Genomic DNA, 23,715 nt, shown 5'->3' on the forward strand with positions numbered 1-23,715 from the left:
ATGAAGCCAAAAATTGTATCAAAGTATCAAAATAGCCAACAAAATAACTTTATTAAACCACTGACTACCAAAATATACTTAAGGGCATTTAAATTCAAATGCTAGATAAATAATTAACAAATGGTGATAATCCTCAACATTTGTAACAATTCTCTTACAATAATGACCCAAAAATCCCAATAAATTGAATCCCACTATCCCAAAATGTCCATTTAGTGAATCCCCTTTGCCTTTTCTATTCAAACACTTTTGCCCATTCAAAAGTTGTGAAACACCGCCCTCTTGCGGACACAAACTGTAATTACAACTCCAAATAGTCAATAACTTTTCCGCATTCTAGATGGCAGTACAGGACTTGCTTTCCATCCATAAAAACACAGTCAAGCACCTAGAAAAACAAACACAAAAAAACAATAACATCCCATCCATTCCAAGTAGAGAATAAAATGGACGCCTGCTGACGTCATTGGGAGTAAAAATACAAGTGACAGTCACAAATACTTTTGATATTTTAAGATGTGGGTGTGTCGCAGCGGCATAAAAAAAGCCAGAAAAGCTGCTTTTGCCAAAAGCAGAAGTACGAGCACATGACCTCGCCCATTTTCAAGGCTGCCAACAAACTTAAAAAGCCAAGTAAGCCTCTTTTCTTTTTAACCCTTTGGCTGCCCAAGCATCCACGTGAGCCGGGAGGGCCGGCATTGCCAGTCCAACTCCCACTTTGATGCACCACCACGCTATATTTAACCCAAGCGCCGCGCTCTCGTTAATATTTCATGGCTTGGGGCCGTCGGCGAGAGAGCACAAGACGCTCGACTTTTCCTCGCAGCTAGCTTAGCTTTAACAATTCTGAAAAGTCGGCCATTTTGAAGGTCGAAGAATGATAAACACGGAATCTCAAAACTATTTTTACATCACACATGCACTCATTTATAACTTATCAAATGAAAAATAATGATGTATATTACATTTCCTGATTTTACCCCTTTTTAATCCATAATTGTCATTTTTTATTCATTTTGCTGTGTTTTTAGTTCAAAAATCATGTTGTAAAATCTAAAAAGATAATTCAAAAAGCACTAAAATAAACATTGTTTTAGATCTATAAAAAGCAGAATATCCAGGGCTTTTAATTCAGTTCTTTTAATCCATTTTTATTTTTAAAAAAAAATGGTTCTGCTTATGTGAAATGGAGTTGACCAAAGACGGAATCTCCACTCAAGTACCAAAAAAAATCCAGTTTTCCCTGAGGACAAACTTCCCATCACGAGAAAAACTCTCATTAAAGTTTGCGCGTCAACATTCAAAGACAAAGCGGGTGGGGGGGCGTCTCGGATAAAAAGAGATTACGCTAGGAAGAAAAAAAAAGAAAGAAAAAAACAAAAAAAATACGAGATCAGGCGGGTCTATCTCGGGCCCACGGGGGAAACCGGATTCAACCAGAGCGCGGCGAAAACACATCCGTGGTCAAGTGCTCGTGAAAGGCCCGGCGCCAGAGGGGAGGGGGAAAACGCTAGCCCTACAATACGTTGGGGCGGGCAGGGGTGCCGGATTTGGTTTCAAATCAGCATCTCCGCTTACGTTGTATATTAAAAACCCATTCGGGTCTTTGACTCAAAGACACAAAATCGTAAAACTGTGGGACGAGTTCCAACACCAATGCGTTTTCCAGCGGCTAACGAGCACGCTAACGCGCTAACGCTTCACTGCCCCATTTGGCAAGTCAAACACACCAAGTTTAACCCTTTGTGGACATTAGCGCAAAGGGTTAGCTTACGCTTAGCTTAGCTCAGGTTGCCAGGTTTGCGATGGAGGGCATTCTGGGACGAGGCCTGTGTGACCTTTGAACCCTGGGGGTTTACAAATGACCTTTTACACCATTTTTTTGGGCCTGGGGAATCCACCATAACCAACGCGGACTCTTCCCGCGGTGTTACGTTGCACGGCGTCCGAAATTAGCGTCCCGGCCGTCCGCCGCTGCCAAAACGTCGTGGCTCCCCGGCTGTCAAATTCAAAGCAGACGTCGGCGGCGGCGGCGGCGAAGACGACGACGGCACGTGTTTTGGGAACACATTGTCCTCGGGTGGGAACTTGTCTGTTTCTGGGCGCGGGGTAAACAGGCGTCTCCGATGTCCGCCCCCCTCCGGTGTGACCCCGCCCCCTTTTTGGACTGCAAAAGCCTAGGCAAAGTTTTCCCTCACTTGACTGTAAATTCACACATTCCTCTTCTTCTTGGAAAGCTCCCCCCTTTGGCCAGGGGTGGGGGGACGTTTACAAACAGTGTCCCGGTGTTTTTTGGACCCTTGAGAAACCCCTTAACGTGGCCGGATCTCGAACCCGGAACCCGGCAGTTGCGACCAGAGCGGCCTCCGTTTTTTTTTTTTTTTTTTTGACGTCGCCGGGGCAACGGATTACTGATTAACAGCCCCACTCTTCGGGTCTTTTTCGGCCAATCGAGCGTTTGGAGTGACGACGGCGCCGACACCGGCGTGCTGAAAACCACGCGTACCCTGCAAATTTGGGGCGGCGCCATCCCCGACCGTCGGCGGTTATGACGATCCAGCTGATCAAACAAACACGGCGCCCGTGGAGTCGGAAAGCAAACGCAATCAAGCACCCCCCCAGGATAATCCCATCATGGTTATCCATCGACAAATCACAGCTGATTGCGTCAAGCTAAGCTAATTGTCTTTTTGTCATCGGGGAGGAACGCCAACACCCCATCTTGACTAATACAGGCCAATTTGTAATACTTCCCTTTTTTCAGTATAAATCACCATTTTTTATTTTAATTCCAAGTTAAATGATGAACAATAAATTGGTCATCCACTTCCTGCATGACATGACCATATTTGGAAATGTCCACATTTCCTCACCTCATTCTAAACGTTTATATTATAAGTTATAAAATGAAATGGATTAAGGATGCTATAAAATCATTTCATACCATGTTGAGCACAATAAAAACATAGTTTTGCCCTTTCTAAAACATATATACTACCAAAAAGAATAACTTTATATAAAAAATGAACCACATATCTATTTTCTACTCCACAAATAAGACACAATAACATAATAATAAGTCCCCATAGAATGAGTACTCCACCACAAAACCTCTTAAATTCCTAAAAATCAACATATTTGACGTCCACAGACGTCAATGGCAGATTATTTTGATATAATTCCCCTTCTTTTTCATTCCTAGAACTCATTCTTCAAGTGCGAATGAATAGCAATAAGGGAAGCAGGGGGGGAAAAAGAAGAAAAAAATGACAGGCCTATCCATAAAATGGGCGTGGCCTGGAGTCCAAATGGGCGTCACCCCCTCCCTGCATAACGCCTATTTAATGCGCTCCGTGCCAACAGGCGGATGTTTACGACGCGCAGCTAACTTGACATGCACTCATAGTCCCCCTCGGAAGCGAAGACGATAGGCGGAGGGGGGGTCCATTTTTTGGAATATGCGCGTCTGGCACCAGGGGGGGACACACTTGGATTTTGCCTCGCTTTTATCAACGATTTTTGCACATAAATTGCAGGAGGAGCGACGCCATTTAAGGGGATAAGTGCGCTTTTTTTTGACATGTCGGACGGTCCGAGACTGAGAGGGGCTTCTTCCAAGGATGCTGCCGCCGGTGAGGAGTCCGGAGGAGGCGGAGGAGGAGGTGGAGGAGGAGATGGAGGTGGAGGAGGAGCAGGAGAAGTTGCGCTCAAGAAGGAAATCGGCCTCGTGAGCGCCTGCGGCATTATTATAGGTAAGTTGGGAGTGTTTCAGAAAAAGAAACAACCTGTTAGTGAGTCCTCCATTTTGGATCCGTCCATTTTGGCTCCTTTGCAATCATTTTAAGGACATTAAAAAGCATAAATCTTTCTTTTTTTGCACTGTATCTTCTCATTTGTGGGGTGTAGAGTTTAAATGAGACTTATTTCGTGTTTTTGACTGGGAGGGATGGACAGAATGGACAGTGCTCATCAGCCGTTTCCATGGAAACCAAAAAGGGAGTCGCTCAAGGTCGAGGGGTCGAATGGGTGCAAAGATTGGCGAGAGGAACAAAAATCTTTAAAGTTTCTTCATTAGTCCTTCTCACACAGTCCCTGTCAATCAATTTAACACCATTTAACGTCCAATCCATGGTTTTATAGCCCCGCCCTAACATGTCGTTAGCATGCTAGGCTAAATGCTCACCCTATTGATTCATTTTTTGGAAACAAAAGAGCCAGAGCAGGAAGAAAAAATAAATCTGAGCAGGAAGCATTCTTCTTCGAACAAAACGCCACCAAGATGGCGGCAGTGGCGGCGGCCATGAATAATAGAAGTTGTTGATTACAATTACCTTGGACTTTTGCACCGGACTACCTATCATGTGGCGCGCTAGTGATTGAAGACGACCTTTGACATCGTCGGCCTTTTATGAGTAGCTTGTCCTGGGATCCTACTCAACACCCCCGCGCGCTAATCTATTTGCTACATCAGCAGATTAGCACTTCCCATTGGCTCGTCCGCCATAGCGCAAAGGACGACACCCCCCCCCCCCCCCCGCCTCGCATCTGTCGCTAACGTCTCACGCGACCTTGTTATTTTTCCTGTAGCGTTTGTCTTTTTTCCGCTGCGTGCGCCAAAAAAATGCCGACAAATGAGCGCTAATGTGCTACAACAGGCTGAAGGCGGGGCTTAGGTAGAAGGAAACGACTAGGGTATACACTTAACTTGTCATGAATAATTGAGGAGTATAAAAAAAGAAAGTCTGGCAGAGTTATGAATAATTGAGGAATGAAAACAATGTATACACAACAACAACAACAACAACAACAAGAACATAAGAAGAACAGGTTCTAGAGCCAATTAAAAGATGTGACAGTAACTTGAGGAATGCGTTCACTGTCATTTGGATTGTTAAATCTATACTCGTCTTTGTATTTGATGCTAATTGATTGACTTTCTCGGACCGCACAAAATGATTTAGCGGGCCAGATTTGGCCCCCGAGCCGCCACTTTGACACCTGTAGTTTCAAATGCTATTGAATCATAAATACGGTCTCCATATGTCAATTTACTGACCAAATAATCTTAAAAAGCCACATTTTTGTATTATTGCTACATTTATTGATTAAAAAAAACTGTTTAAGGGCAAAAAACATCAACTTTATGACCAATCCGTAACCGGTCGCCACCACCAAAAAGTACTATGTATCTTTTGTGTTCACAGGTAACATCATTGGCTCGGGGATTTTCGTCAGCCCCAAGGGGGTGCTGGAGAACGCCAGCTCCGTGGGGATGGCCCTAGTGGTGTGGATCGTCACGGGCGTCATCACCGCCATCGGCGCGCTATGCTACGCCGAGCTGGGTGTCACCATCCCCAAATCTGGTGGCGACTACTCCTACGTCAAGGACATTTTCGGTGGCTTAGCCGGGTGAGTCACTTTTCATCACTTTTCATCACTTTTCATCACTTTTCATCACTTTTCATCACTTTTCATCACTTTTCATCACTTTTCATCACTTTACAGCACTTTACGTTGCTTTACGGCGATCCAAACTTTCATAAAAAACCTCCTTTTTTCAATATCCGGCACCATGAAAATTCATAAAGATGGGAATCTGGGCTCCCTGGGAGGTGGGGGAGGAGTCTCCTGAGTTGAGCCAAGATTGGCCTTCTGCCCGTTAGCTTCCAGGTGACTTTTGTGTACCACGTTTTCCCAGAAAAGGGTCAGAAAATATGCTGTGCTTTTTGATCCGGACTGTAAACACAGAGCAGAGAGCGCTTTGTCTGAGGTGCCCGCCGTTATCGCCGGGCCTTCTGGGAAAGGAATTCCAGCAGACAAAGCAACCCCGGACACTTTGTTTTTTTTTTTTACGGCGCCGCATCGGTGACCGCCGCCGTCAAAAACACAACGTCAACATTGACTGAAAACTGTCAGGGTTAGGTTTTAGATTATTATTTTAATAAATAAATTTAAAGAACTGGATTGGATGTTATTTTTAGATTTTACAAAATGTTTTTTGAACTAAAAACAAAAAAAATGGATTAAAAAATGACAATTATTAACTTAAAAGGAACAAAATCAGCAAATGTAATATACATCTATACTACTTTTAATATGACGCTCAAATAGAAAGTCAGCACTCATGATTAACTTTTCCGGACCGCACAAAATGATGCGGCGGACCACATTTGGCCCGCAAACCGCCACTTTCACACCAGTCGTTGCTAAGCTAATTTAGCTTTAGATTTTTTTTGGTGGGGGGCTTCCGAGGCACACATTCCTGCCAGATGATCCTGGGTAAGCCCCCGTTGTTAAAACTCAGTCAGAACAAAAGGTTGTTATTAGAGCAAAATTCCAAGAAGTCATTGGCGTTCTAATCCCGGGTCTTTTTGGCCGCAGGTTCCTACGACTGTGGATCGCCGTGCTGGTCATCTACCCCACCAACCAGGCTGTGATCGCGTTGACCTTCTCCAACTACGTCCTGCAGCCACTCTTCCCCACCTGCCTGCCGCCAGATTCGGGCCTACGCCTGTTGGCCGCCGTTTGCCTACGTGAGTCCAATTCCCAAAAGCACTGGAACCTTCTCCGGAACCGGCGATCCGGTTCCAACATGACCAATCTAACACGAGCCGGGCAAATACTGCACGGAGACATCAGACGGCCGGCCAGACGGCTTCGAGCCGAGTTCCGTGGCTTTCTGTTTGCTCAAGCCGGCCTTCCCGAGAAGTTGACGTTTTGCGCGAAAAGATGGCGGCTCTCGGGAAGCGGCGCCGAATCCGAGGAGGAGGAGGGGGGGGATCCAATTTTTTTTTGTGTCCATGCTAAGAAATTCACGTGTGGCCTAAATTAGGGACATCAGCAGATCAGCGCCATTAAAAGACAGTCTTCTATTACAAAAACAGATAGGAAGGGCTTGGGATGGGAGGGGCGTGGCTTGGGGGCGTGGCCTGACATCTGATTTTAGGCGCTCGTCTTACCGACAGCTGAGCCAAGCCGCGTTTCACAAAAACCGCTACGGGTCAAATGGTGCAAGAAATGCATTCATTTCAAGTCAACAAAGCCCCAAAATGGCCGTCCCCGGTCGTTGCTATTGTGTCAAAGTACACTTAAGTATTTCAGCTCGTCCTTATTATCAGTCCTCAAAGGCTCTCCGGGATCTAATCTGAGAAAAAAATGCGTCTCTCTCCCTGCCAAATGTGGAGTCAGGGAGGTCATTTTTAATGGCACCCTATTGGCCCGAACCCTTTGGCCTGTCAAGATGGCTGCTGGCTCTATTGTGCAAGACGGCGTTTTAGAACTTCAGGTCCACGTGCAGCCTCTCTCTCCAATGCAGTCACATGACCACTAAAGCCCCCGCCCATGAATTCCTAGCTGAGAAAAGCCACACGGAGACGGGCACTCCAGCCCGCGGGACATTTGCGGGTATTTATGGGCTGGCAGCTAATTATTAAAGCATCAAACAGGCTTAAAGTCAAGCTACATTTTTGTGCACTACTTATTTTTACCACAAGAGGGAGTCTCAGGGAGCTCAATGAAGGAAATGGTTTAAATTTGCAGTAGTATTTTCTTTGACCTAGATTAACAATCTGGGTTATCATTTTCTTGACCCTGACATTCTTAAACTTGCTTTTTTCCGGGTGTAGTGTTGTTGACGTGGGTGAACTGCTACAGCGTCAGGTGGGCCACGAGGGTCCAAGATGTCTTCACGGCGGGGAAGCTTCTGGCGTTGGCCCTCATCATCATCATGGGCATCGTGCAGATCTGCAAAGGTGAGTCTATACCGCCCCCTGGTGTTTGGGAGGTTCCCTCCGGGTCCCAGTGTATAAAAACTTAATGTGGTCCACATAGGGGAGTATTACTGGCTAGAACCGGCCAATGCCTTTGAGCCATTCAAGGACTACAGCGTGGGATTGCTAGCCTTGTCCTTCCTACAGGGTTCCTTCGCTTATGGCGGATGGAATTTCCTCAACTACGTCACAGAAGAGCTAGTGGATCCTTACGTGTAAGCTCCAAACTCATCCCAAAGTGCCTTCCGCCATTTTTTTTAAAACCCCCCACCTTATAGGAACCTCCCTCGAGCCATCTACATCTCCATCCCGGTGGTCACCTTCGTCTACGTCTTCGCCAACATCGCTTACGTCACGGCCATGAGTCCACAGGAACTTTTGGCGTCCAAAGCCGTCGCCGTGGTGAGTGGCAGCCCCGCCTCCTCGCCACACGCTCTCCAACAGCTCTTTCTGAAACCACCCTTCGCCATCCCCACTAGACATTTGGCGAGAAGCTCCTGGGCGTAATGTCCTGGATCATGCCCATCTCGGTAGCCCTGTCCACCTTCGGGGGAGTCAACGGATCCCTCTTCACATCATCTAGGTGACACCACGCTCCAACTCCACCAAAAAACAAGCATATCCTTCCTCCGGCGTCCTCCATTTTGGCTCTTTCTTCCTCAGGTTGTTCTTTGCCGGTGCCAGAGAAGGCCACCTCCCCAGCCTATTGGCCATGATTCACATCAAACGCTGCACTCCCATCCCAGCCCTACTCTTTACCGTGAGTTCCCCCTCTTCCTGACCACTCCCCCTTATCTGAAGCCACGCCCTCTGCTCCAACAGTGCCTATCCACCTTGCTGATGATGTGCACTAGCGACATGTACACCCTCATCAACTACGTGGGCTTCATTAACTACCTCTTCTACGGAGTCACTGTTGCCGGGCAGATTGTGCTGAGGATCAAGCGTCCCGACATGCACCGGCCCATCAAGGTGAGTGGGACGGAGGCCCGCGTTTCAGGAGAACCAAGCTCAATTCCCCGTTCTTGTTCCATTTTCAGATTAACCTGATTTGGCCGGTGATTTACCTCCTCTTCTGGGCCTTCCTCCTGATCTTCTCGCTCTACTCCGAGCCCGTGGTGTGCGGCATCGGCCTGGCTATCATGCTCACCGGCGTGCCCGTCTACTTCCTGGGCGTCTACTGGGATAATAAGCCAAAGTGCTTTGACGCTTTTGTCGGTAAGTGCGCCGGTTTGGCGTCTTCCAACTCGAATGGCGTTTGATGGGCGTCTTTTTCCTTCAGATAAGATGACGTATTTGGGCCAGAAGTTTTGCGTGGTGGTCTATCCGGGTCAAAAATCCAGCGGCAATGGAGAGCGCGGCGAGGAAATGAAGGAGGTCATGTCACCGTTGTCCAACGAGGACGGCGAAAACCAAAGATCGGCGGACTGTTGAAGACAAAGCTGTGGCTACATCTTAATTTACTGATCAATTTACCGTAATTCTTACTGTATATCTTTAGTTGCATTTTTTTTGTATCTCTATACCAAAAATGCTCGGACATTTTTTTTCAGAGCAATTTCATTTTCAAGTCTGGTTAGCTCAACGTCTTAAAAAAATCTTTTTTGTGATTTAATGGTGATTATTTTTTATTCAATCTTGACTATTTTTTCCTCCAAAAATTCACAACAGCAAATTGATTGTTCAAAACAGCGAAAATGTTCACGTGGTGAAGTACGTGAAGCGCAAAAGATTCCAGATTACTTTTCTAATTGTTTTTTTTTTTTGTGTCAATTTTTGATGTCTTCAATGATAGTTTACAGCATTCATTAGTTTTTATATTTTAGCAGATTTTTCTTGTTGTTCACAGTACCCAAACATTGAAATCGAACACAAAAAGGCATTGATTGCCTTGCCAAAAATATTTTTCTAACCAAATATTCAGTCATTAAAGACCTATAAAGTTGAAAATATTATATATATATATATATGTTGCACATAGTGGTGAAGAAGCTTTTTGTTGTCTAAATTAGTACACTAGTCAGTATAAATGACCTTCTGATTGATAGTTGAATGATTGTTATACCATATTTTACCCCAAAAATGTTGATAATACAGTTTTACATTATATTTCATGCTTGCAATAATTATCTAGGTTTCTCAGGGCAAAAAGCCTCTTTAAATACACTGCCTAAAACAATAATCAACATCTGTAAAGGTGCTATTTTGATTTATTTTCTTTTTTTTTAATCCCCCTCTCAGGATCCTCCCCACAACAAACACAACCAATGTTGGGACAGTTTAGTGACTTTTTTTCTTGTTTAAACTGTCTTTGCAGTTACAATGCTGTGATTACTATGTGCCTGTTGTTATTGTATTTGATTGACACCCAGAAAAATTAAAACACACTGGCGTATTTTGGAAAAATTGAAATTGGATTACCTTCATCTCTGATCTTCAGTTTGACGTTCCAAAAAGTCGTGATCTTTAAAAAAAAAAAGATTCTTCATTTATTAGATATTATTGGGGATAGAAAACAAAGTAAATTCAACCCAATTTTGGAAGAAAACGGGGGAATAAATTTGTGTCGGACACTGGTACAAAAAAGGAGACTATTTTGATGGATGAGAGGCTGAAGTTTATTATCATAATTGATTTTTGTCTGCTTAATTTTGCGCAAACGTCACCTGTGTGCACAACGTCACTTCCTATTAAGAAATAACAAACGAATAACTTTATATATTTTTTACAGTCTTAATTCAACAAATGCTTGTGTACACATAAATTTAGTACTTCTGAATACTAATTGACTTTATAATTCCAATTCCAACTTTCGTTGAAAGAAGTGACGTAACAGCTTGTTGTGACGCGCACATGCGCAGTAGCAATCGAACACATGCGGTACCCGGTCGCAATCGGGTAGCGTTTCCGCTTCCTGTTTTTATTTACGACTGCGCGTGATTTGCCGTAAAGTGTAATGTAGTTCTAAACTGTACTCTGTACGCTTTTTTGCCGTTTAAAAAAACTACACGGCGGGTTCCTTACTTCCTGTTCTACATGTTGTTTTACGACAGAACAGGACAGCTACACACGCTTAAGCTATTACTTTTTGGACATATATTAAGCAGGTAAGTGAGTAATTGAGTATATTGACGTGTCTGTCATGCCTTTGTGTTGTAGTTATTTAACTGTCTAACAAGTGTAGTCGGAATTGACGTATTGTGCGCTAGGAAAACGCATTTAAAAAAATCAATGTTCTACTCTATCAACCCAACGTTACGCCATAGCCATTGTGTAAATTCCATGAACTTAGACATGTTTTTCTTTCGTTGGTGGTCGTCTTGCAGTTTTTACAATGCCTCGCATTGAGAACGACATCAAGTTGGACTTCAAGGACGTCCTCCTGCGTCCAAAACGCAGCACCCTTAAATCGAGGAGTGAGGTAAGTCGATCTTCTCGCGAGATCTTCTTCACATTGACCATGTGAGGATCCTGTTTCAGGTGGACCTGCTGAGGAGCTTCACCTTCAGGAACTCCAAGCGCAGCTACACTGGCATCCCCATCATCGCGGCCAACATGGACACCGTGGGCACATTCGCCATGGCTCAGGCTTTGAACAACGTAGGCTAAAGCGAAATGACATGGCACAACCGCTCCTCACTTGGGTTCTCTTCCACCAGTTCTCCGTCTTCACCGCGGTCCACAAGCATTACTCCGTGGATGAGTGGCGGGAGTTTGCGGCCGAGCATCCGGACTGCCTCCAGGTGCTCCTATTGGTTGTCATGGCAACATTTCTGGGTATTTTGTTTATATATAACCTTCTATTCTTTCACCCGCAGAACATGGCGGTCAGCACGGGCACAGGCGAAGCCGACTTCCAAAAGATGTCCGCCATCTTGGCAGCCGTGCCGCAGCTGGGCTACATCTGCGTGGACGTGGCTAACGGCTACTCGGAGCATTTTGTCCACTTTGTCAAGGACGTGCGGGAGAAGTTCCCCTCGCACACCATCATGGTTGGTAAACGTCGTCACCCGTGAGTGAAATGGCGGCTAAATGTTCCTCACCCACGCAGGCTGGAAACGTGGTCACCGGGGAGATGGTGGAGGAGCTCATCCTGGCCGGTGCTGACATCATCAAAGTGGGCATCGGACCAGGTGACCTTGGCGAACGTGGCGGCGGAGACTGAGAATGACGGTTCGGCCAATCGGATGTCTCGCAGGTTCCGTCTGCACGACTCGCAAGAAAACCGGCGTGGGGTACCCTCAGCTCAGCGCCGTGATCGAGTGCGCCGACGCGGCCCACGGACTCAACGGCCACATCATCTCCGTAAGCTCTCTGGGAAGTTCTCCCCTTCCAAAATGAACCTGAATTTTGCGCCGCCCTGCAGGACGGAGGGTGCACTTGCCCGGGTGACGTCTCCAAGGCTTTCGGTATGTGATAAATGGACGCCGCCGTTTGGGTAAGGGGGCTCCTCCTTTCCGTGACCATGTGTCTCAGGCGCCGGAGCCGACTTTGTGATGCTCGGCGGCATGCTGGCGGGCCACGCGGAGAGCGGCGGCGAGACGGTGGAGAAGCAGGGCAAGAAGTACAAGCTCTTCTATGGCATGAGCTCCGAGGTGGCCATGAAGAAGCACGCCGGCGTCCTGGCCGAGTACAGGTGAGTGGCGCCCCTTAGCGAGCCCTGGCGAATCCCACTGACCTTTAACCTCCATGACGTCTAGGGCCTCCGAGGGCAAGACGGTGGAGGTGCCGTACAAGGGCCCGGTGGAGGTCACCATGCGGGATATCCTGGGTGGCGTCCGTTCCACGTGCACCTACGTGGGGGCGGCCAAACTGAAGGAGCTGAGCCGCAGGACCACCTTCATCCGGGTCACCCAGCAGCTCAACACCGTCTTCGGCAACGACGGCTGAAGGATCAAGGTCCGATTCCTACACTCCTCCTTGGAACATCTCTTATTATAACGTTTTTTATAGAAGCGTTACAAGGCACTCATTAACATTCCTGTTTAGTCTTACTCACTTTGGCCACCGGAGGGAACCAAAGTAACATTTTATATATTTTTCCAATGCACTTAAATAGCTCTGCTTTGCTAAAAATTCACATTTTACGGGTCCAATTTTTTGGAATGCGACCAATCCATGTTCACATTTTATCTTCTTTTATTCCTCATTGTTGCCTTTAAGTAAATATACATCAGTATACTGTACTTTTCAGTGTGTACCATAATAAAATACTGCTCCTTCAAAATCTCTTGTGGTCTCAAAAGCCCCAATAATATTTTTTGGTGTTATTGTCCTTGGTTTGCGGTGGCTGCCAGAGCTCCACCCCCTCAATAACGCGGCGAATCACGGAAGCCGAGGTGATGAGCAGGTGTCCGGCTGCGTTCAGGAGAGCAGAGGCCACCCGCAGGGCCTCCCTAAGAAATAAAAACACAAAAAGGCAACTTGGGGCTGATAGGATAGATCAGGATGTGCTTACCTGAGGACTTTCTTGGGCCCCAGACACTGGAAGTCGGCGCTGACAGAGTACAAGCCCTGGAACGTGGCCTTCACGCTCAGGGAGCCAAACATATCCTTGGGGTTGATCTTGTAAAGGTCAAAGGTGACACTGGCGATGTCTTTAGCCTCCTTGGAGTCCAGCTTGTCTTTACGCAGGGCCAAGGACGCCTTCTAAAACCATTAAAAACCCTCAGAGTCAGTCCCCCGAACCCTGAAACTGAGATCTTTTACATTTTTACCGATGGTTGCCATGTCTGTCCTGGCCCTAGAGCCACAATGGCGGCGTTGTCCGGTAGTGTGTCCAGAAATTCGTCAGAGTCCACCTCGGTCCCGTCCTCCTCGCAAACCAGGGACGCCAAGGCCTCCAGCGACAACGCCCGACAGACCTGAACCCAAAAAGTTGGAATGGAGAAGAGCCCAAGTGACATAAAATGGAGGAGGAAAAGAGATCACCTTGTCTTTCAGCTCCTCGAGAGTCGAGGCCGTGACACCCTTTTTAGCCTCGCCTTGGGGTCCGCGAACCCTGAATGGACGCTGGGTCGGAGACCACACGCGCTTGGATACAGACCTGAGGACAGAAATGAAGGAACATGCCTGGATATTTTCATAAATTTAAATGACTTACCTCAACAACGACGTGGTGGATTCCATTCCGTTGGAGCGTGACGTGCAGCAAACCACAACAACAATGTTTTGAGTGAGTTCGAACTTTGCCCCTAAAGTGATGATAGTCCAGATAGAGGAGCGCCCAGGCAAAGTTCACACAGATATGATCAGACTCATCTGTTTGGAACGGGAGATCTGGCAGAAACTCATTTCACAATAGAAGGACAGTCTTTAGACTAAATTGAAGGGAGAAATGAGTAATATTAGGGTTAATTTGAACATTTTTTTAATTAAAAACAATCATGTACATATAATATAAACATATTCCCTCTTTGTCAAACTATCTATTATTTCTTTTGTTGCATAGAAAACTAAAAAGGCTCCCTTATTTATATTCACGTATTACTACTATTCCTATGTTATGAGCGCCTCGCCGGATACGCGCAGCCTGACGTCATTTCCCAAGAAAAGCGCGCCCGTTGAACTGAAAACTATCTTCCGAAACAGCGAGGGACGTCGCTCGACCTTTTTAACTCTTACGGCTCGATTTAAGCACCCCGTGCACGATGCATTTTGACGCTTGAATAAGTTCCAACGTCATTAACTATCGTCGTTGAAGTGACTTCGCCAGTTAGGTGCTGCAACAGTGAGAAAAAGCAGCATTTCGACGCATAACGATGACGTCAAGATTCTCCGATATCTACAATGGTGAGTAACTTCTCCCAAACTAAAAGTTAATTCATTTTAGTCATTCAGTTGTTTTAATGTTTGTAAGTGTGTTAAAAAAAAGTCAAAAAGTCTACTCTGTTGTCGCAATACCCACCGAATACGGTAGGGGGCAGTCTCTCTATGGAAAAGTGATTTTGGCCTCTTAAGTGCCTGTTCCAAAATGCTAACTGTTGACAAAATAACGACTGCTGATGGCGACGGAGTAATACACTAAAACGTATTGTTAACTATTATTATGCATTTTAACAGATTACATTTGAAGAAAATTGGAATTAAATGTTTACCTTGTAGCAAAATGAAACCAAATCGTTTCAAAGTGTCCGTCTTTCCCATCATTCCATGGCACGCAAGAGTCCGACTCCACGTCGCTGTCCTCACTCCCATCCGGGGACGGAAAGTGGTCGACGGACGGCGACCAGTCGGAAACGGCGGCCGTGTCTCAAAGACGGCGTCGACTGGTGGCCGCCTGCCTGGTCCGGCAACCCAAAGTGGTCCTGCGAAAGCTGGCGCAATCTAAGATCACTGGAGGGGCGGCGTTATTCTACGGGGTGGTGGGGCGCCGCCCCCCAACGCCACCCTGGTTAAAAGCCTGGAACGCCAAGCAGAGAGAGTAAGCCGCCCCGTCAATTGTTGTGTTTTTTTTGTGATGCCCAAATTTGGTCATATGGTGATTGTGGTCTTTTTCAGAAGCCAAGCTAAGAAAGAATCCCAAAATGGCGTCCCGTCTTCTCCTCTCAAGCTCAGCACCTCGGGTATCCATTTCTGTTTTCTAGCGTGCCGCAACTGGCTAACCAAATTTGACTCCATCATTGTGTTTTAGGGTCCCTGAGCACGCCCAACGACGACTACGTCCCCGACTCGGAGGACGAAAACACCAAGAAGTTCAAGGAAAGGGTACGTGAAGACACCCCGGTCCCCCTCGCCGCCCCCCAATGACGTCCCCTCTGTTCCCGCCCCCAGCTGTTCAACAAGCGCTACTGCAAAACCAAACACGGCACCTACTTACCGACTCTGCGGGAATTCTGGAAGCGCAAGAACCACACTTCGCCACTTCAACATAGAAGCATGAGAACGTGACACGTTTCATCTGTTTTTAGTCTTTTTAGTCAAAGCATTTGATCCAAAATATCACAGCCGACAGCCGATTCCGCCAGTCACGGCCACGGTTTCCCCCGTGATGTAGGACGCCTCGTCCGAGCACAGAAAGGCCACAGTCCCCCCGATTTCGTCCGCCTCGCCGACTCTGTTCCGGGACACAAAAGCGCCTTTTAAGCCTGTATTTTTCTTACAATAAATAGAATTTTAAACCTCACCTTTTAATGCACATCTGTTTTTTGAACTGGTCCATGATGTCATCGCTTTGCCACAACTGCGAAGCGTCACCGGGTCATTGACAGAACCTCCACGTTGTAGTCACAAAAAGTGGGTTGGGCCACTCACCGGGGCACTAAAGTGAGTTTTGATGATGCCGGGGGCTACGCAGTTCACCCTGATGTTGTCCTGAGCCAATTCGGGGGCCAACGCCCGGGTTAAGCTCACCAAGGCCGTCTTGCTAACGCTGTACGCTCCTAAACCCTGCAGAAACAGCGCCCCCTAACGAGTTAAAACCTCCTCGCCAACAGACAACGACGAAAGTCTAACCTGCAAGGGTTGATAGGCAGCCAAAGACGAGACGAACACGACATTGCCACCCCTAAAAAAATCAAGCGACCAATCAAAACAAGCAATTATAATCCCTGGACAGTGATTGGTCGTTGAACTCACCCTCTTTTTACCATGTGAGGGACCACTAATTTGGTCAAGAGGAATGCCGCTTTGACGTTGACAGACATAATCTGAAAAATGGGAGGGGCTTATCCGACAGATTCGTCATGTGACATGAAATATCTTGTCGGGGGGAGGACCCACCTTGTCCCAAACCTCCTCGGTGGTGTCCATGAGGTTTCCGAAAAAAGGATTGACGGCCGCATTGGACACCAGGATGTCGACGCCGCCGCACTGATCCAGAGTCTGCAAAATCATCTTTGAGCTTCAGAGTGGAGAAATGCAGGGTTGTTGTTGTTTTTCTGACCGTCTGAAGCAGTTTTTCCCGGTCGCCTTCGTTCCCGACATTGCAGGTGGTGCCGGTAACCTGGATGTTCTGGCTCTGGAGTAGAGCCACGGCCTTTTCCACGCCGGCTTTCCGCCTGCTGCTCACCACCACGTGCGCCCCTCTCTTGCCCAGGGCTTTAGCCGCGGCCAGGCCGATTCTGGGGAGACAGCATTGTGACCATTGACCTCTGCCAAAAATTCTTTTAACCCGGATTCTTACCCGGCCGTCGAGGCGGTAACAATAGCCACTTTCCCTGCAAGGCTGCCCTGAGACATCATTCTCGGTCCTGAGTTCCCAAGGCCACTTGAGGAACCTTCTGCGTCACCTGCTCAAACACAGACATAAATACAGTTGTTGTTGTTCCCAGTAGTTCCCACAAGAAGGCAGTTATGGCTATTTTTTTGTCCAAGTGACATTACTATCGCTCTAATGCTGTTGTATCTTAAGGTACAACACATTATTATTACAGTATACCCTGTTGCTTCTGTTAACATTGACTAGAGACGGCAACACGGGAAAAAACATTAGCAACAGTATAGTCGGAAAAAACGCTTGAATTAGTCGTCAAGTGGCTCCACACTGAAAGCTACGTCGTAGTAATTATTTGACTTGTGTCACCACAATTGAACAGAAACTATAGCAATGTGAATTTAAGTATAAACTAGCGTTCACACACAAAAACAACAAAATAAAGACCTTTATACTCCTTGAACTGGAACGGCGCAGCCGTACATTACTTCCGGTCGCCCTCTTGAAGTTTCAGAGACAGGAACTGACGCGCATGCACCGTAACCTATTGACTTTAAATGAACACAGATGACAAATAAAACCTCCCCGGTTGTCTGACATTTTCAATTTTTGAAAAACAACGTTCCATTTACTAATTAAACATATATTTGCTCAATAGCTTTTCGGCTATTTGACTTATTGACCCCAAATCAGCGCAAACGACGGGTTAAAAGGATAAACCCCGCAAAATAAGAAGCTTAAAGTATTATTTGAGTTGATATACAAGCTACATATATTTCGTTTTCATTTAGTCCCGTTACGCATTCGGTGAAGTTAATTTGCGGCGTTTGAATTTGGCTAGAATGCTACTTTCCGTTTTTTAAAACAAGCCCTAAACGCACCACGTGGCAAGGAGCCAATCAGCGAGGGAAAGGGAGGGTCAATTGACCTATAAAATAACTGGATTGGCTGAGCAAGTGATGCTGATGCCTTCCATGTTGTGTAGATCGACGGAATACGTCAGCGTCGAGGAGGGCGGGGATCATTTTGTTGTCATCGGCCTGAAATGATTGAACGCCAATGGCCACTGCACTGGTTTTTTACGCTTGAGGAGAAACGCTTAACCCACATCTCTCCCTGAACGCCGATGTGGATCTTTGCCGGCGATCTCGCTAAAGAAAGGTGATGCAATGTTCTGTTCCGATTTCTGATGCCATCGCGATCGAACCGTGGAAGCTTTTGACCTCTTTTGTGTTATAAATGCGCTACTGATCCAGCCTTTTAGTCCAGCAATGTTCGCAAACTAGGCCGCGGTAGTGAATGACGATCCGATGGGTTCATTTATCCTTTCTCCACATAAGCAACCGATTTAAAAAAAAAAGAGTTCATTTGCACATCAAATTGGATGCTACACTCCGGTTATACTCCGGTTATTACCGGGGCGTGGATCGATCGGACAGGTGGCGGCTCGTCGCCGTCAATTCTAGATGATTTCGAAATAAGTAGGTGCTTGAAGTAACGGTTCCGATCGACCCACACAGGCCTAGCGGTCGCTTTTCCCAAGAAGGAGACGATGTGAGCTGAAAGGACCTCGTTGATCGACCGGAATTTTCCGCTGGGACCTTCTCCGAGACCCCTAATAACTCTCACAAGTTGACGACCATGTCGGTTTCTGTAAGTATCCGAACCGAGGGCATCATATTAACTTGTCATTGACTTTTAGTGTACTACAGAATGTTATGATCGGGGGATGGAGGAGGGGGGGGGGTGTCCCACATGGCACTGGTCCCATGGGGGTTGGCTTTAAAAAAAAAAGAGAAAGGCAGGGGGCTGTGGGTTGGCAATTAAACCCTAAACAGAGAGGGACAGATGTGGCTTTAAACCCCCACCCGGCCGGCCGGCCAAAGCCCCCCTCCCTCCCTCCCGCCCTGATCCCACTCATTACCATTAAGCCGCTGTGTCCATTTGACCACTGATCCGCCGGCCTCCCTCTCACGTAGACGGTGTTAGCCAAAGCGCTATTCGACAACACGGCCGAGAGCCCCGAGGAGCTGGCCTTCCGCAAGGGCGACATCCTCATGGTTTTGGAGCAGGAGCAGAACGGGGGACCCGGTTGGTGGCTCTGCTCCCTCCACGGTCGGCAGGGCATCGCCCCGGCCAATCGTCTCCGCCTCCTACAGACCGCCCCCGCCCCCGGGGCGGACTCCGTCTACCTGTCGCCCGGCCGCGGCAACGAGGACGACGCGGAGGCGGTGTACCGCACCCCGCCCGCGGCGGGGGGGAACCGAGGGGCCGGCGGGACCTCCAGATCCGGCGAGCTCCGCAAGGCGGATGGCGGACGGCCGCGTTCGCACTCCAGTTCCGGATCCAGACCCAGGCCGGATTGGGATTTGGGAAGCGGGGGGCGCCCACGTTCCCCTTCCCTTCGAGGACGCGGCACAGACGTGACCGGGGCGCTTTATCAGAGCCCCGCTAGCCCTCTTCCGTCTTCTGGCCGCCAGCCCCGAGCTCAGAAAGCCCACGTCGGGGCGGTTGAGGACTCGGAGGACACCACCTATCTGGTCCCCCGAGAAAGCCTAACCGGGGGCCACGCCGAGGACTGCTACCTGGTACCTAAAGGCACGCCGCTGGCTAGCGAGGATGTTTACCAGTCTCCAACCGGAGGAGTCGTCGCCAATGGGGCTCCCCAGTCTAAAGACGGGCCCGGCATGTACCAAACCCCCTCTTCGGTGGCCGTAACCCTTCAACGGACTTCGTCCTCCTCCGGCCAAGCACCGCCTCGGCCCCTCCTCAAGGGCCCCTCACCCGGCCCCACCGCGGCTAGGGGCCAAGCGGTTCTGGCCTGCCACCGGGGGTCCCCTTTGCTAGTTAGAGCGGGCCACCCCCGAGTTCCCGGATCTCCAAATTTCACCCGGAAGCCCCCGCCGCCCGCGCCCCCGGTTAGGGGAGTCACGCGGAAAGACGGGCAGCAGCTTTTGTCCACCGACGGCGGCACGGCCCCCGAGCCCGGATCTCGAGACCTGGACCTGGAGAAAAGCAACGGCAAAGGAGAAAGTTACTTGGACCCCGTGGACGACCAGGTTTGTGACGTGGTAGCTTTGACCCGAAACCTTTTGGTCACGTCTCTTATTCCCTAGGTATACGACACTCCACCTAGTGGCAGGTGGCAGCGCGCGGTCCTCGGGAATGACGATGACGGCATCTACGACACCCCGCGCGCCCTCCCCGTGGACCCGGAGACCGAGGTGATGACCACCATTTTTTTTCCTTAGTGGGCTACTTATACTATTGTAAAAGCCACTCCCCCCCACCCAAGTCTAGGCCACACCTGTCTTTGCGGCCGCGGCTATTTTTACCCGGGCCACACCCATCCGTTGGCAGGGGCCAGGCCAAGGCCACGCACGGCACCAGTGGCCTCTCGGCACGTCTCCCAAAATGTGCGCAACAGCTGTCAGAGTATTTTTCCTCCAGTCAGCGCATAAACGTTGAAGGGAATAAATATATCCTAGCCTTGGCCGGGTGGTGGTTTGGAAGTCTTTGATACATCTGCCTGTGGTTGCGTACGCGTGGGCGCAAAAGTCCGGCCGGCTGCCCGACTCGGGTACTGTCACGAACCCTGGTGGCGGGCAATTCTGACCTCCTGACCTGTCCATTTCAGGTGTACGACATTCCAACCATAACGCTGAACGGCTCCGCCCCAGAAGTCCTAGCCAGCGCCACCCCACCGGACGACGTCTACAGCGTGCCCACTCTCCCGGGGGTTCCCCCGGGGGAGTCGGCGGAGGAGGCGGTCCGGAACGGTCCGGCGAATGGCGTCCCGGCCTCGGAGAAGCGGGCCAGCGCGGGGGATTCTCCGGATTGCGGCATCTACGACATGCCCGCCCTGACGTCCGAAGCCCTCCCCCACTCGTCGTCGTCTTCGTCCACCTCCACCCGCCGCCTGTCCGTGTCCAGCAACGGCTCCGGGGACGTCCAATGGCGGGCCTCGCTGTCCGGCTCGGTCCACGCCGTGCTGGGGGCCGTTTCGTGCTCCCCCGCCGCCCTCTCCTCCCGGGACCTGGCCACGTCGCTGGCCGAGATCCTGTCCACGTGGAAGGCCAGCCACTCGGGGGACCCGCCTCCGCCCCTGCAGCAGGCCTGGGCTCGCCTGTCGGACCTCCTCCCCGCCCTGTCGGCGGTCGGCAACGCCCCCCCGTCGGAAGGACTCCTGTCGCTGGTCCAGCGCTCGCTGGAGGAGAGCGGCGTCCTGCTGCAGGCTCAGGGTCGCCCGCGTTTACCCTCCCAGGAGTCCCTATCCCGCCGGCCACTCCCCGCCCTCCCGGGGTCGGAGGGAAAACCGGCCGGAGGCGGCATGGGGTCTCGCAAGAGTAGTTGGATCCAGGAAAGACCCCTGCCCCCGACTCCCCAGCCGGCCTTTCCCACGCCACCCACTCAGGCCCCGGGGACACTCTTGGTGGGCCGCGATGGCGGAGACGAGGACCCCGGGAACGAGTACGCGGGAATCGGCCTGACTCCCATCCCGGCGCCGGTGCAGAACGGCGACAGCGTGGGATACGTCAAGCTACAGGTGAGTTGTTTGGCTAAAGTTATTCTTTGTGTTTTTGTGGGTTTTTTTTGGCCTTGGTTTGACTGGGTGTCCCGTGTTCTCGTGGCCATTCAGGGAAAACCAGAGCTTCCACTCGCCCAGAACGGACAAACAATCACTTCCGAGCCCAGAGTAAGTCCCGCCCACTCTCTGAAGGAGCCGCCTCTTTCTCCGGCTCGGCGCCAATGACACACAAACGTAGTCAGAGCTCGTTATCCCCCAACTTCCAATCGGCGGTGGGGATGAGTCAGGAGTCGAGCGCCCTTCCCGGCCAGACTTGTGACTCGGGAATCTAAGTGATTGGCTCCCGTCCCGACTGGCGGCCCAACAAGAGGTCGCTTGTTTTTGCTAACAATCTGGCCTCACAGACAAGCGACTCCACACAAGGAGTCTTTCAAGCGACGTGGTACTGTACGCACTTGTACACGTCTGCGTCTCTCTCCCGTTCCTATTTGTTGCCACTCTATTATTTCCCAGATCTGAAATTCCCCAGCCACTTCATTAACATTTTTTTCCCCTCCAGCTGACACCGTCCCCTCCCCTGCCGGCCTCCCTCTCCCTGGAGGACTCGGAGCTGCTGTCCTTCTACTCGTCTCAGAGCCTGGCCCACCTGTCCTGCCTGGCCGACGCCATCGACGTCCTCTTCGCCAGCGTGCGGGGCAACCAGCCGCCCCGCGTCTTCGTGGCGCGCGGCAAGAGCCTGATCGTGACGGCGCACAAGCTGGTGTTCATCGGCGACACGCTCTCCCGCCTCCTGGCTTCCGCCGACCTCCGTGCGAAGGTAACCTTCGACCGTCCCGGACCACAAGCCGCCTTCCACACCCTCCATCCTTCATCTTGCTCCTCCACAGATCACCACGTCCGGTGGCGGCCTGTGCCAGGCCTTGAAGGCGGTGGTAGTGGCCACCAAGGGAGCCGCCCAGAACTACCCTTCGGTTTCGGCCTCTCAGGAGATGGTGGACCGGGTGGCCGAGCTCTCCCAGCAGGCGGCCGGGTTCTCCACTCTACTCCAGCGCCTAGCCGAGATCTCCTCTTGATGTCCCTTAACGGGTCGCCGGCAAAATCTGGTCAACGCCACGCAACTTTTCTGATGCCTTATCTTCTTAACACATGTCTCTTTGGTTGTCACCGTCTTCCACTTTTGCGCGTCTCACTTTGTTTCTGTCCACTCTGCTAACTTATTAAGGACCAGAAGCTTTTTTTCCAATCTGGCAATTCCCGAGAGGTCGCCGAGGCCAATGGCAAAAAGACTGGACTTTGACTTTACGGCTGTTTACATTTGAAAGTCTGCGTTTTTAAGCTAGCCCGCCATTTGTTGCGGTCGGGTTGCGTCTTCATCATTTTATTCCGTTGAAATTGCCCTCAGCCACAATTTCACACAAAACCTGTCGACCAACTTTAGCCGTCGCCGCGAGTTGCGACCTGCATGTCGCCTTCACTTGTTTTTTTTCTCGTTTTGTTTGACATTGGCGCTACACGCCGGACTTTGCCCACCTTCTCTCAAATCTGTTCACAGAGGCTACAAATCGTGGATTAGGAATATATGGACTCCATGATAATTAAACCTCATCCTGCCAAGCATGTTTATTTTATTTTCCTCTCTACTCTAGTGTCACCCTGTGGTTGTTTGAAGTATTAATACAAACTACACTTATACAAGTTTGAAGAGAAGAAAGTAACCCTCATATTTATTTATATCTGTTTTCTTTCCCGATGCATAGCTTTACCATGGTTGAAATGATCATGTAGATTTTTATTTCTTCATTGCAGTGGGTTGTTTGCCAGCTGCTCACTAGAGGCGGTGCTTTTGTAAACTAACATCCTCTAGTGACGCCATGTGGTCAATGTCGGTAGTGCATGTGAGTTTGGAATTCAATTGGTTTAACTCCAATCAAGCGAGTCATCAATATTTATTTTGACATATTGAAAAGATAATAAAATGGTAGTGACATTGGCACAAGCTGGAAAAAAATTGTTTTGGTCAAAGAAAGCATCCCCACTTTCATTTTACTCTCATTTGTCCAAAGCAGGTTTTTTACACTTTGTAAACGCATTCCTGTATGCTGAGTTCTTGCAATACAGACCTCTCCACTCTTTGAACACTATGTTATGTCTGCCTTGTATGCCAGTCCAGAATAAACTTTTTTTAAAAGATGAATAAGTAGTCAGTATGTTGTGTATGTGCTGTGGTAGTTAGTACAATATGTATTAACTATATGTTTCGTTGC

The 23,715-nt window shown here is 49.1% G+C and overlaps 6 protein-coding genes across 8 annotated transcripts; 4 read left to right on the forward strand and 2 right to left on the reverse strand.

Annotated features, from left to right (window-relative positions):
- The first annotated feature begins 3,352 nt into the window (after positions 1-3,352).
- Positions 3,353-10,181, forward strand: slc7a8a (solute carrier family 7 member 8a). The gene is made up of 11 exons (XM_077742699.1): positions 3,353-3,752; positions 5,205-5,409; positions 6,382-6,533; positions 7,626-7,751; positions 7,831-7,984; positions 8,048-8,171; positions 8,249-8,352; positions 8,433-8,529; positions 8,592-8,741; positions 8,810-8,987; positions 9,052-10,181. The coding sequence occupies exons 1-11, from the start codon at positions 3,581-3,583 to the stop codon at positions 9,201-9,203; spliced, it is 1,614 nt and encodes a 537-aa protein (XP_077598825.1). The 5' UTR covers positions 3,353-3,580; the 3' UTR covers positions 9,204-10,181.
- Positions 10,182-10,727: 546 nt separating this feature from the next.
- Positions 10,728-12,996, forward strand: gmpr2 (guanosine monophosphate reductase 2). The gene is made up of 10 exons (XM_077741552.1): positions 10,728-10,876; positions 11,096-11,190; positions 11,250-11,369; positions 11,429-11,512; positions 11,588-11,761; positions 11,821-11,902; positions 11,968-12,074; positions 12,136-12,178; positions 12,246-12,405; positions 12,470-12,996. The coding sequence occupies exons 2-10, from the start codon at positions 11,104-11,106 to the stop codon at positions 12,657-12,659; spliced, it is 1,047 nt and encodes a 348-aa protein (XP_077597678.1). The 5' UTR covers positions 10,728-10,876; positions 11,096-11,103; the 3' UTR covers positions 12,660-12,996.
- Positions 12,891-14,345, reverse strand: cideb (cell death inducing DFFA like effector b). Of its 2 annotated transcripts, none has more exons than XM_077741558.1 (5): positions 13,873-14,345; positions 13,701-13,815; positions 13,487-13,633; positions 13,228-13,415; positions 12,891-13,165 (listed from the first exon to the last, which is right to left on the reverse strand). In XM_077741558.1, the coding sequence occupies exons 1-5, from the start codon at positions 13,896-13,898 to the stop codon at positions 13,009-13,011; spliced, it is 633 nt and encodes a 210-aa protein (XP_077597684.1). In that variant the 5' UTR covers positions 13,899-14,345; the 3' UTR covers positions 12,891-13,008. The 2 variants fall into 2 exon arrangements, with proteins under 2 accessions (XP_077597684.1, XP_077597682.1); XM_077741556.1 differs by having other exon boundaries at positions 13,228-13,418; positions 13,873-14,063.
- tinf2 (TERF1 (TRF1)-interacting nuclear factor 2) lies at positions 14,288-15,894 on the forward strand. Its single transcript, XM_077741559.1, has 5 exons — positions 14,288-14,561; positions 14,934-15,192; positions 15,270-15,334; positions 15,403-15,476; positions 15,543-15,894. Exons 1-5 carry the CDS (start codon positions 14,531-14,533, stop codon positions 15,657-15,659), a joined length of 546 nt encoding a protein of 181 aa, XP_077597685.1. The 5' UTR covers positions 14,288-14,530; the 3' UTR covers positions 15,660-15,894.
- On the reverse strand, positions 15,660-17,483 carry dhrs4 (dehydrogenase/reductase (SDR family) member 4). The gene is made up of 9 exons (XM_077741554.1): positions 17,371-17,483; positions 16,894-16,999; positions 16,654-16,831; positions 16,491-16,592; positions 16,347-16,417; positions 16,224-16,275; positions 16,023-16,157; positions 15,896-15,951; positions 15,660-15,825 (listed from the first exon to the last, which is right to left on the reverse strand). The coding sequence occupies exons 2-9, from the start codon at positions 16,950-16,952 to the stop codon at positions 15,711-15,713; spliced, it is 768 nt and encodes a 255-aa protein (XP_077597680.1). The 5' UTR covers positions 16,953-16,999; positions 17,371-17,483; the 3' UTR covers positions 15,660-15,710.
- A 397-nt stretch (positions 17,484-17,880) lies between these two features.
- efs (embryonal Fyn-associated substrate) lies at positions 17,881-23,639 on the forward strand. 2 transcript variants are annotated; one of them, XM_077741528.1, is made up of 8 exons: positions 17,881-18,084; positions 18,444-18,576; positions 18,903-19,982; positions 20,040-20,147; positions 20,561-21,469; positions 21,563-21,619; positions 22,011-22,268; positions 22,339-23,639. In XM_077741528.1, the coding sequence occupies exons 2-8, from the start codon at positions 18,565-18,567 to the stop codon at positions 22,522-22,524; spliced, it is 2,610 nt and encodes an 869-aa protein (XP_077597654.1). In that variant the 5' UTR covers positions 17,881-18,084; positions 18,444-18,564; the 3' UTR covers positions 22,525-23,639. The 2 variants fall into 2 exon arrangements, with proteins under 2 accessions (XP_077597654.1, XP_077597655.1); XM_077741529.1 differs by lacking the exon at positions 21,563-21,619.
- Positions 23,640-23,715: the final 76 nt, after the last annotated feature.

The sequence above is a fragment of the Stigmatopora nigra genome, chromosome 20, assembly GCF_051989575.1.
Source record: "Stigmatopora nigra isolate UIUO_SnigA chromosome 20, RoL_Snig_1.1, whole genome shotgun sequence".
NCBI lineage: Eukaryota > Metazoa > Chordata > Actinopteri > Syngnathiformes > Syngnathidae > Stigmatopora > Stigmatopora nigra.

Excerpts from the sequence above, each read along its gene's own strand:
- slc7a8a (XM_077742699.1), top strand. The coding sequence starts at position 3,581 with ATGTCGGACGGTCCGAGACTGAGAGGGGCTTCTTCCAAGGATGCTGCC. Across the intron at positions 5,410-6,381 it reads ATTTTCGGTGGCTTAGCCGG|GTTCCTACGACTGTGGATCG; the intron begins GTGAGTCACTTT and ends TTTTGGCCGCAG. Across the intron at positions 6,534-7,625 it reads GTTGGCCGCCGTTTGCCTAC|TGTTGTTGACGTGGGTGAAC; the intron begins GTGAGTCCAATT and ends TTCCGGGTGTAG.
- efs (XM_077741528.1), top strand. Across the intron at positions 21,620-22,010 it reads CAATCACTTCCGAGCCCAGA|CTGACACCGTCCCCTCCCCT; the intron begins GTAAGTCCCGCC and ends TTTCCCCTCCAG. Across the intron at positions 22,269-22,338 it reads CCGCCGACCTCCGTGCGAAG|ATCACCACGTCCGGTGGCGG; the intron begins GTAACCTTCGAC and ends GCTCCTCCACAG.
- gmpr2 (XM_077741552.1), top strand. The coding sequence starts at position 11,104 with ATGCCTCGCATTGAGAACGACATCAAGTTGGACTTCAAGGACGTCCTC. Across the intron at positions 12,075-12,135 it reads TCAACGGCCACATCATCTCC|GACGGAGGGTGCACTTGCCC; the intron begins GTAAGCTCTCTG and ends GCCGCCCTGCAG. Across the intron at positions 12,406-12,469 it reads GGCGTCCTGGCCGAGTACAG|GGCCTCCGAGGGCAAGACGG; the intron begins GTGAGTGGCGCC and ends CATGACGTCTAG.
- dhrs4 (XM_077741554.1), bottom strand. The coding sequence starts at position 16,952 with ATGATGTCTCAGGGCAGCCTTGCAGGGAAAGTGGCTATTGTTACCGCC. Across the intron at positions 16,593-16,653 it reads GGGAAAAACTGCTTCAGACG|ACTCTGGATCAGTGCGGCGG; the intron begins GTCAGAAAAACA and ends ATGATTTTGCAG. Across the intron at positions 16,158-16,223 it reads CTGCCTATCAACCCTTGCAG|GGTTTAGGAGCGTACAGCGT; the intron begins GTTAGACTTTCG and ends CTGTTTCTGCAG.
- cideb (XM_077741556.1), bottom strand. The coding sequence starts at position 13,898 with ATGGAATCCACCACGTCGTTGTTGAG. Across the intron at positions 13,419-13,486 it reads GACAGACATGGCAACCATCG|AAGGCGTCCTTGGCCCTGCG; the intron begins GTAAAAATGTAA and ends TAATGGTTTTAG. Across the intron at positions 13,166-13,227 it reads GGGCCCAAGAAAGTCCTCAG|GGAGGCCCTGCGGGTGGCCT; the intron begins GTAAGCACATCC and ends TTTATTTCTTAG.
- tinf2 (XM_077741559.1), top strand. The coding sequence starts at position 14,531 with ATGACGTCAAGATTCTCCGATATCTACAATG. Across the intron at positions 15,335-15,402 it reads TCTCAAGCTCAGCACCTCGG|GGTCCCTGAGCACGCCCAAC; the intron begins GTATCCATTTCT and ends ATTGTGTTTTAG. Across the intron at positions 15,477-15,542 it reads CCAAGAAGTTCAAGGAAAGG|CTGTTCAACAAGCGCTACTG; the intron begins GTACGTGAAGAC and ends TCCCGCCCCCAG.